Below are 19,194 nucleotides of genomic sequence, written 5' to 3' on the forward strand. Positions count from 1 at the left end.
GGGCAGGTTCTAAAACACACTGCCAAGTAACAATTGAAGGAATAAAGATGACATTCAAGGGGCCGGGGAGGCAGCTCAGTAGAATAAGTGCTTGCCTAGCAAGCGCAAGGGCCTGAGTTCTATCCCCGGTTCCACACACAAAAAAAAGATGACATTCAAGTTTGTTAAATAACAATGTTTAGAATTAAAATGATTTAGCTCTTTTTTTTTTGTAGCAGCAATTGAACTCAGGACCTTGCACTTGCTTGTGTCACTGAGCTATATCCCTGGCCCTCTAGCTCTTTAATATATAGAACAAGATAAATTCTAGAAAGTTGAGAGGATTAAACATAAGAACAATAACCATAAGACAAAAGAAAGCAAGGGAGTATTTATCTGATATTTTCCTTGCTATACTAGAGATGAAACCCGGGCCTGTGCATGCTAGGCAAGTGTTCAACGGCTGAGCAATAGCCCAGGCTCTTTCTTAGCTTGCTCTTAAAGTAGAAAGAACTTTCTAAACATGAAGAGAAAAAAAATTGAAGTAATAGGTACAGTACTCCTCCATTATCCAAGGTTTCAGCTTTTAGTTACTCAAAGTAAGCTGCAGTCTGAAAATGTTAAATGTGAACTTACATAAGTAGTTCATGATGCTTAAGTCATTTTATGATTGCATGCTATTGTGTTATCTTATTAGTTAGTTTTTTTTTTTTTTTTTTTTTCCGGAACGGGGGATTGAACTCAGGCCCTTGTGCTTGCCAGGGAAGCACTTACTCTACTGAGCCATGTCTCCGGCCCCTATCTTATTAAGTTTTTTGGGGGGTTTTGTATTTAGAGAAGGGTCTACAGGGTGTTCAAGGTCTCATTACTAGATCGGACTTGTAGTGATCTGCCTGTTTACAGCCTCCCCAGAGCTGAGATTACAGGCGTGTGCCACCACACCTAGTCTCAATCACTATCTCAGCACGCCCCAGAAGTGGGGATGGTGCTGGCATGGCCGGCCCGGGAATCGAACCCCAGGCCCTGGGCCTGCTTGCAGCCACTTTAATCTGCTGAGCTATTTGGCTGGCCCAACTTGGGTGTTCTTTCTTCTTTGTGGTGGTTCTAGGGATCAACACTCAGTGTCTTAACATATACTAAGCATAGACCCTACCACTGGGTTATATCCTCAGGCACTGATTTACAATTAAACTTTATCCTAGGTACAAATAGAAAAAATACATGCATAGGATTTGATACTATTTCAGCTTTCAGGTGTCCTTTGGGGACTCTTGGAACATATCCTATGAAGACAAGCAGGGACTCATGTATATAAAAATGATGAACTTTTATACAGCCATAAATATCATGGAGAGGGGGCCGGGGAGATGGCTCAGTAGGATAAGCGCTTGACTGGCAAACATAAGGATCTGAGTTCAATCCCCGGTTCTGCCAAAAAAAAAGAAAAATCATGGAGAAAACAAAACCAGGGGCTGGGAAGATAGCTCGGTGGTCTAATCACCTGCCTGGCAAGTGCAAGGACTCAGGTTCAATCCCCGGTACCATATGCCATGCTAGTCCCAAACTGGGCATGGCAGGGGCCAGGGAGATGGCTCAGTAGAATAAGTGCTTGCCTGGCAAGTGCAAAGGACTGAGTTCAATCTCCGGTTCCGCAAAAAAAAAAAAAAAAAAAAAGTCATTTTTCCAAACTGGGCATGGTGGTGCATGCCTATAATCCTAGTGTTGGGAGACTGAGACAGGAGGATCACTACAAGTCCAAGCTACATAGCAAGACCCTGTACAAAATAAACAGAAGATTTTTTTAAATTAGAAAACAAAATCAAATAAGTGCAAAGCAATTGTATGGGATAGGTGATTTATTTTTATTTACTATTATCATTGTTATTTTAGTTGTTGTTTGAGACAGGGTCTCATATAGGTTAGGCTGGTTTTGAACTTCTTATGTAGCCCAGGCTGGCCTCAGACTTGCAGTGGTCTTCCTTCCTCAGCCTAAGTGCTGGTATTCCAGGTGTGCACCACCATACCCAGCTGTTTTTTTATGTTTTGAGTTTCTTTTTTCTTTTTTTTTTTTTTATTGCTTGACTAATCAGTACAGCAGATTTATGTCGCTTTGTGTAAGGAACTGTGTGTACTGTGGCCCCCATTGCCTAGGGAAAAAACCTGGATGTAAAGGGAATGAAACTAAACTAAAACGAGGTAAGGCAGCAGCAGCCAAATTCCAGGGCCACCACAATTCTGAGCCCAGCAGCCACAGCCCAAGCAGCTGGAGCACATTCTTGTTTTCTTTTTCTTGTATTTAGGGGTCTACAGAGTGTTGAGGGTCTCACTACTAGATTGGACTCAGTGATCTGCCTGTTTATAGCCTCCCAAGAGCTGGGATTCAGGCATGCACCAGCACGCCCGGTCTCAAGCCCACTCTCAGTTGCCATATCAGTGCACCCCAGGGTGGGGCCGGCGTGGCAGGCCCAGGGATGAACCTCTGGCCCCTGTGCCTACTTGCAGGCACTTTAATCTGTTGAGCTGTCTGTTTTTATTTTTTGAGATCGGGTCTTGCTTTGTAGTTTAGACTGGTTTTTTTTGCCCATAATTTATTGAGAAACAGCAATGAGACAGTTTCAAATCAAATTGGTAGGACAGTTTCAATAATTAACACATTGCATACATTCTTCCTAGTGGTTAATTGCTGTACAAGATGCGGACATGATATCCTATTTACAAACACCATTAGAACAAATCCCTCTTAGGGAGCCAGGGAGATGGCTCAGTGGAATAAGCGCCTCCCTGGCAAGTGCAAGGGCCTGAGTTCAAACCCCGGTTCTCCCCCCCCCCCAAAAAAAAAAAAAAGAAGAAGAAGAAGAACAAATCCCTCTATAGATTGGTCTTGAACTCCTCATGTATCCCAGGCTGGCCTTGAACTCAGAAGTCCTCCTGCTTTGGCCTGTTGCACGCACCATCGTGCTGATTATGGTTTAATTTAATTGGTAGATAAAGCCCCTGTAAGTAACAAAATGAGGTAAGCACCTCTGTAGAAAAGAGGCCTCATTTACATCTGGTGGGTTTTGAAAGACTCACAGAAGGCCAGTAAAAGCAGAAAGATGTTTACTCCAATAATCCGAGTGTGTGAAATAAAAGCAAGACTCAATTTTTTCCTAAAAGCTTGTCAGAGTTGATGCCTTAGTGGTCCTGGCTGTGAGGACCTGTTGAGGGGAGCTAAGCAGGGCAGATCTAGAGGGAAATTTCTTCTTTAAATTAGATTTTATTGAGGCTGGGGATTTGGCTCAATTTAGAACATTTGCCTAGCCATCTGGAAGCCCTGGGCTTGGTCCCCAGCACCAAAACCAAAAACTAAAAACCTGTCCTAAATTAGATTTTATCGGTATATTTTAGATCTACATAACAATCACATGCATTATAGAGAATTCAGACCTGTATATGATACAACTTGTTTTCGCCTCATTGCTCTACCCTGCCTTCTACTCCCCTCCCCCTCTTATTTACATTTTCAGTTTCTCACACCAGAGAAATAATGCAGCATTCACACATGTATGTCCAATTTATTTCATTTAAGAGCATGGTCTCAGGGCCAGGGAGATAGCTCAGTAGAATAAGCACTTCCCTGGGAGGTGCAAGGGCCTGTGTTCAATCCCTGGTTCCACCAAAAATAAAACAAAAAAACAAAAAACAAAAAAAAAATAAGAGCATGGTCTCAGGGCTGGGGAGCTAGCTCAGCATATTAAGCACCTGCCTGGCAAGAACAAAGTCCTGAGTTTGATCCCTGGTTGGGGATATAAATAGTTTCGAGGTGCATCCATTTTCCTAGAAATGTCTCAAGCTTATCATTCTTTATGGCAAAGTAGTACTAAATTGTATAAAGAGACTCACATCTTGGCCAGGCGTGGTGGCACATGCCTGTAATCCCAGCACTCAGGAGGCTGCGGCAGTAGGATTGCTGCAAATTCAAGGCCAGCTTGAACTGCATAATAAAACCCTGTCTCCAAAAAATCCTCACATTTTTCAGTCCTCAGTTGATGGGCACTTGGGTTGTTTCCAAGATATGGCAATTACAAACTGTGCTACCATAAATATAGGTGTGCATATATCTGTGTGGTATGATGCTTTTAATTCTTTTGGAAAGACCCAGGAGAGGAATGGCTGGGTCAATTGGAAGCTCCAGTCCTAGTTTTTTGAGAAATTGGAGTGAGGCTTTTGAGAGGCTTTCAAGGGGAGGTGACACTAGGTTGCTGGGATTGTGATCACCAGGAGAAAGAGGTTGGCACCCACAGCAGCAGCTCTTTGGGTGAGGGACACCTGGTTGGTGGCAGGTCTAGTATAGACTGCTCACATGACTTCCTTGTAGATCTTGGAGCCTGGCCGCAGAGAGCGGCTGGGCCTGAAGATGGCCAATGAGGCAGCTGCCAAGAACCGGGCCAAGAAGCAGGAAGCCTTGCGGAGAGTGACAGAGAACTTGGCCAGGTGAGGTTCCATCAGGCCCTTGGAGGAGGTGCCGGCAGGGAAGGAGGATGAAGATCGTCCTCATAGTCCTTGTCCTGCCTCTGTTCTGCTTACACCCAGCCACATGTATGCATGACCTATGAGGCCAAGCCCAGGGCAGTGCCACAGTGTTCTCTGTGGACTGGGTACCCTCATTGTCACTCTGCTTCAGAGCATGGCTGCTTGTGACCCACGCTGTGGGCTCCTTTCCACCTATATTCCTCCACATACTCCTTGGCTTGTCCCTAAGAAGCCTTTTTGGCCATTTGTCCCTCTGTGAGCTCTTGTCAGCCCTGTGGAGACAGTGTCATCATTCCCCTTGGAGAAGGGTGGGGACTTGAATTCTCAGAAGCTGGGGTCTCCCCCACGCTCAGTCAAATGCAACACTGCCTTTTGACTTCACACTTCACTGCACTGCTGTGTGTCAGGCTGCCAAGTGCTGTGCGCCTCAGCCCAGAATAACCGTGTATCATCTGCCCTAAGGGGCTGAGGAAGGCCCTGCTCCCAGCAACACCCAACCCTCCTAACCTCAACTTCTTACCCATCTCTCCATGCCAGCCTCACACCTAAAGGTCTGAGTCCAGCCATGTCCCCAGCCCTGCAGCGGCTTGTGAGCAGGACCGCCAGCAAGTACACAGATCGTGCCTTACGGGCCAGCTACACACCATCCCCAGCACGCTCGACTCACCTCAAGACTCCGGCTGGTGGACCTCAGACTCCCACAAGCACACCAGCTCCTGGTTCTGCCCCACGCACACCCCTCACACAAGACCCAGCCTCCATCACGGACAACTTGCTGCAACTCCCTGCCCGACACAAAGCCTCGGACTTCTTTTAAGCCGACCCAGGCTTGGCCCACAGATGTGTCATGGAGCCTGAAGTATAGACGGCTGCAGCCTCTGGGGTCCCAGGCCCAGACCAGAGGTGGTTAATCATCATGGGACCCACAGATGATAGGTGTTGTGGGGCAGCCGGGCTGACACAGGGTACACACCCACTCTCCTTGGGGAACAGCACCCATGCTGTCTCCTGAGGCCTTGCTGGAACTTTTCTATTTAATCCCTGCCTGAACTGTTATTAAAGAATACTTGATACAGTCTGGCCAGGCTGCTTTTGCATCCCTCACTCTCAACCTGAGCCCTAGCTCCAACCTGGGACCTCCATCAACATCTGAGGAATTGAGGGTCCCTGGGTTGTGGAAGCTGAGGGTGGCTCCCAGAACTGCCTTCTGAGCTGACTGTGCTCACACATCATTCCTTTTCCTCAAAAGAAAATGTCACCCAATTGGGTGACTTTGCAGGCTCACTGACTCCTGTTGCAGAAAAATCATTTTCAGGACAACTGAGAAAGAGGTACATTAGGCAGAGTGGAATACGGGCATTCAGAGAAATGAAATGAATTATTTCCTGACAGGGAACATTTATGCTTTCTTGAGGGGGTGGACATGCTGGGAGAAAGTGGCTCACCCCCAGAAGGGTGCTAGCCCCACTTTCCTTTCTGTCTGTGTTAGTTTTTTGAGACAGTGTCTTACTGTGTAATTCAGGCAGGCCTTGAATCACTGTGTAGCCCAGGCTGGCCTTGAACTTTTAGCAGTCCTACCTCAGCCTCCTGAGAGCTGAGATTACAGATGTGTGTCACCACACCTGGCCCATTCTGTGTGTGTGTGTGTGTGTGTGTGTGTGTGTGTGTGTGTGTGTGTGGCACCTAGGGTCCACTCAGGACCTTGCGCTTGCCTGGCAGGTGCTTATGCTGCTGATCTATCTTCCCTGCCTTCCATTATTGTTTTTTTAAGATGAGTAATTTGAGCATTCCTTCAATTCTCTCAACTTGTTCCTTTATTTTTAATCTTTCTCAAGCCAATTTATGGACTTTTAGTATTTCTGAGGAATTTTGGGTATGCTGGATTTTGTAGGGAATGATCCTAAGTTTAACTAAAGGATTGCTGAGCTGGAACACCTTGGGTAACTTCAGCTGGTCTTGAAAGTTGCAAGTCTTTTTATTTTTTATTTTAGGGAAGGGTCTACAGGGTGTTTAGGGTCTCACTACTAGATCAGACTTGTAGTGATCCTCCTGTTTACAGCCTCACAGGAGCTGGGATTACAGGCACACCACCATGCCCAGTCTCAGTCGCCCTCTCAGCACACCCCAGGGGTAGGGCTGGCAGGGCAGGCCCAGGGATCAAACCCCTGGCCCTTGTGTCTAAGCAGACACTTTAATCTGCTGAGCTACTTGGCCAGCCCCCTCCCCCTTTTTTTTTCTTTTTCTTTTTTTTTTTTTTTTTTTTTTTTTTTTTTTTTTTTTTTTTTTTTTTTGATAGGATCTCACTATGTAGTTTAGGCTGGCTTAAGCTTTCAGTGATTGTCCTGCCTCAGCCTTCCAAATGCTGAGATTATAGGCATGTGCCACCATGCCTGGCTGTTAAAAGTACAATTTTATGATTGCTTGCTACCATTTATTTGTTTTGTTTTTGTATTTTCAGATAAAGTCTTGCTGTGTAACTCAGGCTGGAGCTGCCTCCGAGTGCTGGAGTTATGGAAATGTACCACTTTTGTTTCCTTGTATTCTACCTCATTTCTCTGCTCCTCTGAGGGAGGGAACCCTTGTAATTGGAGTCTTCCGGGTTGCCTGGGGCTCTAGGCATTGCTGGACCTAGCCTGCTTGGTTTGCTAGTTACAGGACTATCAAGCCCCACCCCAGCCTGAGTCACTTTCCTGGTAACTTTAGCTGTCACCTCCCAGCCTGTGGGTTCTAGCTCAGGTGAGACTAGGTCATCCTCATGGTGTCCTCTGCTCTCCTCACCTGCTCTTGGTCCCACCCATTGGCTCTACTGAGGCTGCAGTATAAAAAGAGCTTCAGAGAGCCACAGGTGCTATGTGCGTGGGGCAGCATTTGCCTGTGGGCTGGGACCTAGTCCTCACTTGATGGCAGTGGGGCTGTGGGGTCTTGCCCTCTAGGCCTAGCTGGGTCCAAAATCTGTTTAATTTCCATGCTAGTGTGTTCAGGCCTTACGTGGGAATCAGAATGTTTCCTGCTCAGGAGGTCTGGGTGCACAAGGGACTCTACTTGGAATCATGTTTTGAGCTCTGCAGGAGCTGTTCTTTCCAATTTTCCCATATGGGTTGTCTCACTGTCTTAAGTGCTGGTGTTCTCTGAAGGCCAGCCCAAGGCCTGACACCTGCCTGGAGTCTACCAACTTACATTCTCAGACAGTACATTTCTACAAGTTCCTGGATGGCTATCCTGGGACTCTTCAGGGGCTGGATCTGGGGTCTGGGGCTGGAATTCTTAGGGGTAGGGAAGGTAGAGGTCTAGGTGTTTTGGTTCATAGAAAAGGTTCAGTTTTAATCCAAGGGGGCTTTTGCAAGTGGGAGACAGAAAGCTAAGGTCAGGGAATGCTGCCCAGGTACTGAGCAAGTCAGGGACATAGCCAGTGTGCAGGGAGCATGCTCCAGGGAGGAATGGTGGCTAAAAAAATCACAAGAGACTGGGCAACACCAGGGCTGCTGTCTAGGGCTTGCTGATCCTCAGAGTGGGGTGGCAATGAGTAGTTGATGGGCCTCCCTTTAGGGAATGCCCACCAAGGTCATTTATCTTAAATGGCCCCAGACATTTGAGGATGACATTGAAGAAGGATGTGTGAGGAAAAAGGATAAGATCAACAGAGGCTGAACTACTTGAACCAAGGGAGAGGCATGGAGCTGCCTAAACCTCTTGGGGACAGGGACAGGGATAGGTCAGAGAAAGCCTTTAGGTCTGCCTTTGCCTGAGCATTGGTCCCTTGGCCCATGTACTAGCTGAGTTCTAGAGGAAAAGACACCACTTAGTGCTCTGTTTGTATATACTTTTTGTTTTATTCCACTCAAGTGATATGCCTGGATAAAGTAGACCTATCCCTTACTTTTCTGTTACAAATTTGTACTTTAGCATTATAGTAACTGGTTGTGTCTGGGGTACCTTTCCGTAAAGGATACAGGAAGCAATCTGTGTGTTACTCCACTTGGTGCAACAAATAGCAAGCAGTATGCACATGTACAAAAATGTCAAAATGGGATTTGCATGTACCATTGTGCTCCATCTAATTGGTTTTGGATATGTTTACCCAAGCATCACAGAGGGTCTGATAGACCCACAATGCTCCAGGATTTGTTAAAAAGTTTTTTTTTTTCTTTCGATTTTTCTGGTAGAAGTAGCCCAGTTCAGTACAATGGCACAGGAAAAACCAGATTTGCAAGTTCTGGAGGACGGCAACAGTGAATCATCAGATTACTCATGCATGGATGATGATGATCCATTACGGTAAAATGTGTGTGTTGATAACAGAGGGGTGATGTGAGCGGATGATGATGATGGCAACAACTTTGACACTGGCTGTGTGAACCAAAGTTCCTGTGACAGCGAAGTGGACCAAAAGTCCACTGAGACAGATACAGAGTATGCAGACCTTGAGGAAGGAAACGCCAATGTGAGTATATCTCTGACTAGTCAAAATGTTGCAAAATGGCCACACAACCAAATGGAACAGTCCAAAAATAATGGTGAAGGCCTTGCCAGGGGTGAAACCTATTGGCTTGAATGGTAGCATTGGCTTTTAATGTTGGAAGAATGCCACAAGAAGCTGTGATATACACAAAGGCTGAAATGCAAATAAAACCTTCTGCATGTACCAATATCCATATTCAAAAATCTATTTATTATGATACCTCATTAGCTAAACTAAAAATATTCATAGTTGTGCTGTACTTAGCATAAATCTCATGATCTCAGAAACATAAAGGACATAGAAAAGCAAGGGGTCGGGGCTGGTGGGATGGCTCGGTGGTCTGGAGCACCTACTTAGAACAAGCTTAGCAAAGCACAGGGACCGCGGTTCAGTCCCCCGGCACCACATGCCGGCCGGCCCCGCCCCCTGGTGGGCTGAGCTGGCCACACTGGGTGTGATCCTCAGTGTAGAGGATCACACCCAGGCTCCAGATGCCATATACCCTGGTCTGGTATTAGATGCCTTGTGACCACACACACACACACACACACACAAATAAATGAATAAATAAATTTAAAAAAAAAAAAAAAGCAATGGGTTGGCTGGCGAGATAGCTCAGCAGTCTGAAGGGCCTGCTTAGGGTTGATCCCTGGCGCCTCATAGCCATGCCCCCAGAGTGGGCTAAGCCAGGCACAAAAACAAACAAAAAAAGAGATGGGTCAAAATGTGGCATAAAAGGCCAGCCAGATAGCTCAGTGGACTAAAGTGCCAGCTTAGGCAGGTGCAGGGACCGAAGTTTGATCCCCTGCATGCTGTGCCAGCCCCACCCACCCCCAGGGCACACTGCGATGGTAATTGAGAGTGGGTGTGGTGGCAAGCACCTATAATCCTAGCACTTGGGGGGAGGGCTGAAAATGGGATCCCTACAAGTCTGATCTGTGTAGTGAGACCCTACCTTGTAGACACTACTAAATACATTCAAAAAAAGAAAAAGGTAAAGGACAGGAAAACAAACATATGTACTGTCAGTGCAAGTGGTACTTGTATAGGGGAACAAAACCTCTTTCTGTGGTGAACTTTTGTTTGTGTTTACACTTTTTGATGTTATTTTTTAGGGTTTTAAGCGTGTGAACAGCTGATGTGAAAATCTTGGTGTCTAGTCTAAGCTCTCGTTATATAGTTGATACTGTGTTTTATTGGCATCTGCTTTCCCTGCTAAGTGTGTATTACTCAGTATAGTAGGAAGCTCCTGACAGAACAGGAAGCGAGGTGACAAGATGGCCACACAGGAAAGGCAAGCTAAGTAAATGTGCTGTCAGAACATGCAGTTGTCATGGGTCAAGACTGCCTTGGAAAAAAAAAAAAAAAAAAGACTGCCTTGGGTGTGACAGTTGAAGGGAAGCTTATTTTTGTGGTATAATTCTATTGGTACTTGCATTGTAGTTCATATAGGAATTTATTTCTGATACTATCTTTTAGGTTTGGTGAGAAAATACACAGCTGATGTGACAATGTTGATGTCTATTCTGAACGCACAGTACCTATTAAGAATTTGAGGCTGGGTGTGGTGGTGCACACCTGCAATCCCAGCACTAAGGAGGCTGTGTAGGAGGATCATTGTGAATTTGAGGCCAGCCTGAGCTACAGAGTGAGTTCAAGGCCAGCCTGAACTGCATAATGAAACCCTCTCTCAAAAAGACAACAACATGGGGCCAGGGAGATGGCTCAGTGGAATAAGCGCTTCCCTGGCAAGTGCAAGGGCCTGAATTCAGCCCCGGTTCTGCAAAAAAAAAAAAAGACAACAACAAAATAATTTAATAATTTATTGATATCTTATATTCCTGGTAACTACACACTGTGTAATATAAGAGCCACCTAACGAAACAGCAAGACCACTGAGAAACCCAGGATGTCCAACAAAAAGCCCAGGAAAGCAAAACACATGTGCTGTCAGTGTAGGCTGTCCATGTGTGTGGACATGCTGTTGTCACTTGTGCAAACTGCCTCACATATGATAATTGAAATAGATTTTTGTGTGTGTGGAGTGCTATTAGTATTTTCATTGTAGTTCATTTAATCAGAATTTATTTCTGATATTCCTTTTTAACTTTGTACACCAAATACCAGTGGATATTGAAATTTTTGCTGCTTTTTTTATAAATATTCAGTGTTAAAAACTCAATATATTTGTGATTTTTTCCTGTTAAGCATTCATTGTTTAATAAAACTCATAAAAGTTAATAAAAAATTGAAATTAATAATTCAGGGGGGCCAGGGAGATGGCTCAGTGGAATAAGTGCTTCCCTGGCAAGTGCAAGGACCTGAGTTCAATCCCTGGTTCCACCAAAAAAAAATAATAATAATTAATTTAAAAAAAATAAATTAATAATTCAGGGATAAAAATAATTCATCAATAGAAATATTCTAAAGAATAAATGTGCCAGTCAAAACAGTACATTTGCATTGAAAGACCACTGAAAGAAGAGTTGTACAGATTCAATAGATTAAGTAGTTAAATATTGGCTAGTCAGCTTGTCCAAGAGAATCTGAGAGACATAGTTACGAAGAACCTGACTGGTGCCAGAAAAATCTCAAACCCTGACCTGGTCTGGGATAGAAATTCTGGTTTTCTACGTAGTTTCCAATGACACTGTGGTGTTTTGTATTTCATTGCTCTAGGGTAAAAATAAAAGTCATGACTAAAAAAAAAAAGAGTAAATGTGCCAGGTACGGTGGTGCATGCCTGTAATCTAGTTCTTGGGAGGCTGATGCAGGAGGATCATTGTGAATTCAAGGCCAGCCTGAACTACGTAGTGAAACCCTGTCTCAAAGAGGCAAAAAGAATAAACATAGGTCTGACAGACCTGCATTTATGCACCTTGATGACATTATTAGTCTTATGCTCCAAGGGATGTGTCCTTTGTTATTAAGTAGAAGAAAGTGAATAGAAGAAAATCAAAGTAGTTTAATTGACGGATTGTGTTTGTCCCTTTCACCTGTGCCTTTTTCAGGTCCTACCTGCCTGCTTAGTTTATATGGGCACAACCCTCACACACTCAGTGTCCTATTGCTAGGCGCTCAACTTCTCCACCTCAGGCCTACAATTAAGATTCTTCTTAACTGTGGAGGTCATGGCCGGCCTGGCTTCCATCCTGTCTTTGGGTACCTCCAGCAGTTAATACTGTGTTTTGTGCCTACTTTGTGGACGGGCCTGGCCTGGTATTACATTTGCACTACGCCCAGCAGTTGCCTTCTCCCTCCCTCTTGAGATGATCAGAAGACCCATATGGATTTGAGTTTGGGAGGCTGCAACCACGAGTGGCTGAGGATTTACTGTGCTGCTGTCAACTGACAGCTAGCTGCAAGATGCCACAGAAGACATCCTTGCACTCACCAGAGAGGTTCTTGGGAAGTGGGGGAAGTTCATGCAGTGCTCCTTACACATCATGCACAGCATCTTTTTGATGTTGGGGTCATCCCAGGCCATGCAGGCTGGGCCACAGCGTAGAGGATCACACCCAGGCTCCAGATGCCATACACCCTGGGCTGGTATTAGATGCCTTGCAGCACATCAGGGGTCACATATGCTGCTGACTGACTGTAGCTCTCACTGAGGACAATGTGCCAGCTCTCTTTCAAAAGGCAGCATTTGGATCAGCCTAAGTTGGACAGCTTGATGTTGAGGTCCTTGTCAAAGGAAAGATTCTTTTTTTTTTTAATGGTTATTTTTAAGACTTCATTCAGTATTGTCTTGACCATGATTAAAAGATGACATTGTCTTGTGACCTCCCAGAGGGTAAATGTGTTGCAGCTCATGTGCAACTCCTCACAGTCCTAGCTTGGTCCTCCTCCAGTGTCTCCTCTTGGAGTTGTACCTGATTTTATTACCTGTCTTCATACGAATCCACTGAGGAATGGGGCAATTCTGCTTTTGCTTCTTAGCCAGGAATCCTTTGATTCTGAAAGTCTTGTGAGAAGACATGGTGCGGGTAGGAGGCGGACTGAAGCAGAAGAGCAAAGGAAAGATTCTTGCACTTGAGGCCTCTGTGGACAATGTTATAGCGGTATCTGAAGGCCAAGGAGAGCTAGTGGAACATCTTGTGTGACATGTGCTCACGTAGGGCTCCCTGGCACTTTCCCAGGGTGCTGAGCTCCATGACAATGTCAATGTGTACATTTGAAGTTTCAAAATCTCATAGATCTTGATGAAGGTACAATGATCGATGGTTTCTAGGATGTCCGTCTCCTATGGATCATCACAAAGCTGGTATTTTCTTGCAGCAAATGATCTTGACCACAACACTGAAATTCAGGTCCTCCAAGTGTAGAATTGACTTTTGCATGGAAGCATTTGCCCGGATTGATTCCTATGATGTAACCCTTCTTCCTTATGACCACAGCATTGTCCATGGTGACAGGAGTGGCTGACATCACCACTCTGAATCGACTCCTCACAAGGTTTAGTCTATTTCTACTATGGGGAGTCATCTGGCTGGGCTGGACCCAGACTTGAAGGGCTGGAATGTTCTGCCTTATGCCCAGGTGACCTTGTGAATGAAATAATAAAGCCAGCCTTCTGGAAGTATGAACTGGGCTGGGTGAACAGGGTCCAGGGAAGCCAATCTGACTTAGAAGGAGCATACTCTGCAGAAAAAAGTCATCATCCAGGGATAGTCATGCTTCTTGCTCCCATTTCTTTCTTTTGTTTTCTTTTTTGGTTTTGGGTTTTCTTGATGCAGGTCTTACTATGTAGTCCAGGCTGGTTTTGAACTCACTTTGCAGCCCAGTCTGGCTTTGAACTTGTGATTCTTATCCCTTTGCTTCCTGAGTGTTGAGAATATAGGCATGTACCAGCATGTTCGGCTGCTCCCCTTTCCTGCTGAGGCTTTCTTGCTGGAGTCAGAACTGAGGCAAGGCAGCCTAGACTCAGTAGTGTGCCAGCCCCTTGCCTCTCTCCTCACCTGGCCATAGGACCTGGCCTTATATTGATTGTTCTCTGTCCTACTGGGGTCAGCTTCCTGAAGCTTCTTTGGGGTGATGTCCTATATGTCCTACCGGGGTTCAGCCATACCAGTGGTGGTTTCAAGCCTAGTGGATGAAAGCAGCTCTGTATGTTTTCCTTGGGCTAAAGCCAGACAGATGAGCTGTTGCTGCTCTGATGAGTAGGGGCCTAGGAAGACAGGCAGCACTGAGGATGACCTAACAACCCCACTGGGTGGCCTGGGGACTGGAGCAGGCAAATGCATACTGGCCTAGGGATGGGGCAAGCATGGAGGGTGGGTATAGGGCTTTAACCAGTTAGATGGAGGGGTGGAAAGAGCTGAGAATGGCTGAGTAATACAAACCAGGTCTTTTTTGGGTAAAATCTAGATTATGAACAGCCACTGCATAATTCAAGTCCCATTTTAAGGTGGCTACCAGCTAAAAGAAGATCATTGACTTGGAGTGCAAAAGGCCAGTGCCCTGGGCTAGATTCAAGGAGTCTGGGCCAGGGCAGACCTCTGGAAATAGAGGGAGCCAGAGAAAGGCCAGCCTGGATCTGATCAGTGAGTGGCAAACCCTGTGGGAAGGCCTTAAGTGTGTGTGTGTGTGTGTGTGTGTGTGTGTGTGTGTGTCTGTGTGTGTGTGTGTCTGTGTGTCTGTGTGTAGAGGGAGGCTGAGGGCCAGAAGCAGTATGAGCATTGCCTACGAAGAACAAGCTTCTGGGTGGAGAGAGGGTGCCAGAATGCTGCCACTTAGGACAGTTTCAAGGGTAGAGACAGGGTTGGCCTATTGGATTCTAGCATTGTACATCATTTGCATCTCAGCTAGTTTTTGTACATTTTTTTTTTGCTTTTGTTTTGTTTTGTTTTGTTTTGTTTTGTTTTGTTTTTGCTTGAACACTGGCACTGTGTGTGAATCTCCTTAGCTACTTTGAAAGCCCTGATGTCCATTTTTGGTCTGTCCCAGGAATCCTGGGCTCACAGGGAGCTGCCAAGACAGGTGACCCCAGGGTGCTGTGTTCAGAGGGAGATTGGGCAGACCTGTTTCTATATGGGAGTGGCATGAGGTGGAAGGTGTGACAGTTAAACTTGTCAACTTGATTGGGTTGACAGATGTTTAGATTAGGAAAGTATACTCCTGGGTGAGTCTGAGTGGTCATGTGGCACAGTATCTGGTCACTTGTCCTTTTCTGTTTTGGTTTTTTTTTTCCCCCCTTGTGCTTCCTGGCAGCCATGAAGCTAACAGCTTTGCCCCACCATATCCTTCCACCGTGATACCACGGTGTTCCCTGCCTTGGAGCCTTCCAGCTGTGGACAGAAAGCTCTGAAATGATGATCCAAAAATAAACTTCTCCTTTAACTTGTGGGTGTCAGCTGTTCTGTCACAGCAACAGGAAAACAAGTATGTACAGATTTCAAAGAGGAAGTGATGCAGAAGTCCAGGTGCAAAGCGTCAGTAAGTCTACTAGGTGGGCAAGAGCCATGTGTGGTAGGCAGACCTGACATCTAGGCCAGAGAAATGACTATGTGGACACACATGGAGCAGACAGGGTGTGCCCTGTGTCTGGCAGCCTTTCAGGTGACAGCCTATTGATTGATGTCACTCACACCCCAAAGTGGGTCTTCTGTCTACAGTAAATCCCTTCAGCTACTTGCTGATCCAATCTAGTTGGGTGTTTCTTACTCAAATTGACATAATCGGTTAATTATCACACACTGGGTTTTATGATTTATGTCTCTTTTTTTTTTTTTTGTACTGAAGATTGAACACCAAAACCAAAAGCCTTTATACTTAGGTACACCCCCAACCGTTGGGACCTTGAGCTTGCCAGGCAGGCAGTTATGCCACTGAGCTACATCCCCGGTCCTTTCAGGTTTTTGAAACAGGTGCTCACTATGTTGTTCAGGTTGGCCTTGAACTTGGAGCAATTGTCCTGGCTCAGCCTTCCATGTGCTGGGATTACAGGCATGTGCCATCATACCCAGCTAGTGATGGACTTCCTCTCAGAATCAGATTCTGAAGTTTAGGAGGCTTCCATACCCTGAGAATTCTCCCCCTTGCTGGTGGTTGTGGTTGTGGAGGACAGATCTGTGCCTTGGGCTACACTCAGCAGTGATTGCAGATCTTGTGTGACTGTGCCAGTGCTGTCAATATTGGGCAACTGTAGACAAGGCCCTTGCACAGCCTGGTCAGGCGCTTGGAAGCCGTCATTGTACTCCTTTTCATGATATTGTGGTGGTTGCAGGGCATAAACTAACAAGACCATGGAGTGAAAGAAAAATCCTGCCCAGGCTCCAAATGTCAGACATCTTAGAAGTGCTGCATCACCTTGGGAGTCCTCCACAGAACCACAGAAAGTATTGCTCAATGTCACTTGTTGTCTTTTTTTTTTTTTTTTTTTTTTTTTGGTGGAACCAGGGATTGAACTCAGACCCTTATGCTTGCCAGGGAAGCACTTATTCCACTGAGCCATCTCCCTGGCCCCACTTGTTATTGTCTTGCAAGCCATGTTTGGAGAAGTGTGGGGACTCGTTGGTCTCTCAGTGTACCCTGGGGAGAAATGGCAGCCTAGGGAGAAATGGCGACAGGAATGAGGAAAAGATAGACAAGAAGACAAGAACTGGGTCAGGTGGAGGTCTGTTTACCTGATTGGCAAAGGACCCAGAGAAAAACAGTAGGAGTGTTTATTTGTACCTTTGCAAAGTTAGTACTAACAGACACAAAGTTGCCTAGTGGCTAATGGTAGAAATTTTCCAGGCAAGATGTTTTTCTCAAGACTGAGGTAGCTTCACCTCAGCACTGAGGACTTGTTTTGCCCTCTCACATATGACCAATTTCCAGTTTCAGCCACTCTCAATAGAGAAGCATCAGACTATTTATTTATTTATTGGTCTTTTTTGAGACAGGGTCTTGCTATGCAGTTCAGGCTGGCCTTGAGCTCACTTAGTAGCCCACATTGGTCTTGAACTTTCAACAATCCCACCTCAGCCCCCTGAGTACTGGTATTACAGTTGTGCGCCACCACGCCTGGCAGACAATTTTATGTTTAACTCCTTGTTGAGCAGTGTTTTTGCACTTGAGGTCTCAGTGAACCACACTGAGGTCACGGCATTAGTACTTGATGCTGAGGAGAGCGGGCTGAACTTGAGAAAGTTGTTCTTTGGCAGGGCTCCCTGGATTCTGAAGAGTTTGAGGAGGTTTCCCTCAACCCTGAGCTCCGTAACACACAACTTGCCCAGAGATGTCTCAAAGATTTCATAGGGTTTGATAGTGGTGGGGTGGTTTAACCTTGTCTGAAGTTCAATTTCCCGTCAAAGGAATTTCTTTTTTTGTAGTACTAGAGATCGAACTCAGGACCTTGTGCTTTCCGGGTAGGTGCTTATGTTGCTGAGCTATATCCCCGGCCCCTCTAAGGAATTTCTGTATGAATTTTGTGGGGGCTTTCCTGAAGTCAATGATTTTGACTTACATTGGGCTTTCGGGATTTAGAATAAGCAGATGTGGCTGCTAAGGATGAACCCTCTCCCAAATTTGTCTCCATGATATAGCTTCAGCAGCAGCAGCAACCTTAGTTTCAGGAATACCTGTTGCCTTTGATGTTGCTCTCTACATCCCTGAAGGACTTGAGCCAGCAGCAACCTCAATTATACCTGGGCAGAGTCCTCTGGTCAGCTGGACTTCCTGATGTACCTGCCTCTTAAGATGAAGGAATATTCAGTACTGTCTCCCAGATGACTTCAGTGAGTGCAGTCACAAAGGTGTAGCAACCCACTGGAATAAGACTCTGGCTTGAGCCACTTGGTCTTGGAACCCTGGAAGCTCCACCAGCAGGCTGGAAGAGGTCAGCAGAGAGGCCTTGTGCTTTGGCTGGATCCTAAGTCAGGGAGGGACTGTGGAAGACACAAAGGTGTGTCACTTTTTCCAAATCTGGAGTTAGGACTATATGTGGAGTGGTAAGTGGATGGTTGTAAACCAGATAATCCCAGGCAATCTAAGGTCGGTGGCCCTACCAGTTAGGGTCCCAGCAGGAAAAAGAAGGTGCCTGGTTTTGGTGGCTGAATTTAGGAAAATTTGAAAAAGGGCAAATTACAAAGGTGGGGGCAAGATAAGGACCCCCAAGGATGGTGTAAGTACTGTAAAGTAGAAACAGATACTTGGCCTGCCTGGAAGAGAAAGGAAATGGGAAGAGCAGTATAGAAAGAACCACCAGGAAAGAGGTGGTGACCGTGGGTGGAAGGTAGGGACCAGGTTACTGAGAGTCCACCAGTCAGTGACAGGAAAGACATTATCTCTGACTGGTTTTCTCTCCCTTCAGCTCTTGATGCTGTCCATACATGCAGCCTTTGGGGTCCCAGAGCAGGGCGGAGAAGGAAATAGGTGGGCTGCAGCATGGGAAACCAGGCCGCTGCCCTCTTGCCTCATGGTTAGGACAGGTTCTTTTCCTCCATGTTCTTTTTCTGGCCTGCTTGTCTTACTGTGGGTCTACATGCGGGCAGGAATTTTGCTTCTGACTGTAAGTTCCCTCCTAGGGATCTGTGGAACTTATAGCCTTGGTTTCACTTCCAGGGCAAACTGGAGCTGAGGGCAGAAGGCTGGGCCAGATACCACGCTGAGCGCCTAGCAGCAGTTCCTGGGAATCCTCTGTGAAAGCAGCACAAGCAACCTGGACAGCGACATTTATTTATTTACTTATTTGGTACAGGATCTCACTATGCAGTAGTGCAGAACTGGGGATTAAACTCAGGCCCTTGCATTTGCCAGGGAAGCGCTTATTCCACTGAGCCATCTCCCCGGCCCCTCAGGCAGACACTTGAACCACCAAGCTATCTACCTGGCTTGACAGCGACTTTTTTAACCTGCAGTTCTTTACCTTGGGCATATATCAGTTTAGAGAGTGTGAACTGCCCTTCTTACCCATGGATGTTACGCAGTGGAATCCTGAAACTTTTAGGATTCTCTGGAGTGAGTTATGAAACGGGGGTGGGGCAGGCTCAGTTCATTTTCACCTTTTGCCCAGCGCTGACCACCCACCACTTTGCCCATGCCTATGGCACCCATCTGTGTCACTTCTCCTTGGTCATCTGCTCAAGATGAGAGGTGTGAGATAAGTTTCTGCCTAGGGCTTTCCTCCAAGCTGAAGTGGCCTCTCCTCCTCCCCCAGTGCTTCTGGCAAATCCATCTTCCAGATCCCTCTTTCAGAGGAGGTCAGCTGCTTCTAAGATCTAGTCTTCCCTTAATTCACCATATGACATTCCCTTAGG

General features: G+C 46.0%; 1 protein-coding gene across 1 annotated transcript in view; it reads left to right on the top strand.

Moving 5' to 3' along the window:
* The window catches only part of Ess2 (ess-2 splicing factor homolog), a 15,216-nt gene extending 9,204 nt beyond the window's left edge, over positions 1-6,012 (top strand). Inside the window, exons 9-10 of the mRNA XM_012513945.2 lie at positions 4,337-4,452; positions 5,029-6,012. Of these exons, the coding sequence (XP_012369399.1) occupies positions 4,337-4,452; positions 5,029-5,308 (396 nt within the window). The 3' untranslated portion in view covers positions 5,309-6,012. The remainder of the gene's footprint in view (positions 1-4,336; positions 4,453-5,028) is intronic.
* The last annotated feature ends 13,182 nt before the right edge of the window (positions 6,013-19,194 follow it).

The sequence above is a fragment of the Octodon degus genome, unplaced genomic scaffold (assembly GCF_000260255.1).
Source record: "Octodon degus isolate 3935 unplaced genomic scaffold, OctDeg1.0 scaffold00021, whole genome shotgun sequence".
Classification (NCBI taxonomy): Eukaryota; Metazoa; Chordata; class Mammalia; order Rodentia; family Octodontidae; genus Octodon; species Octodon degus.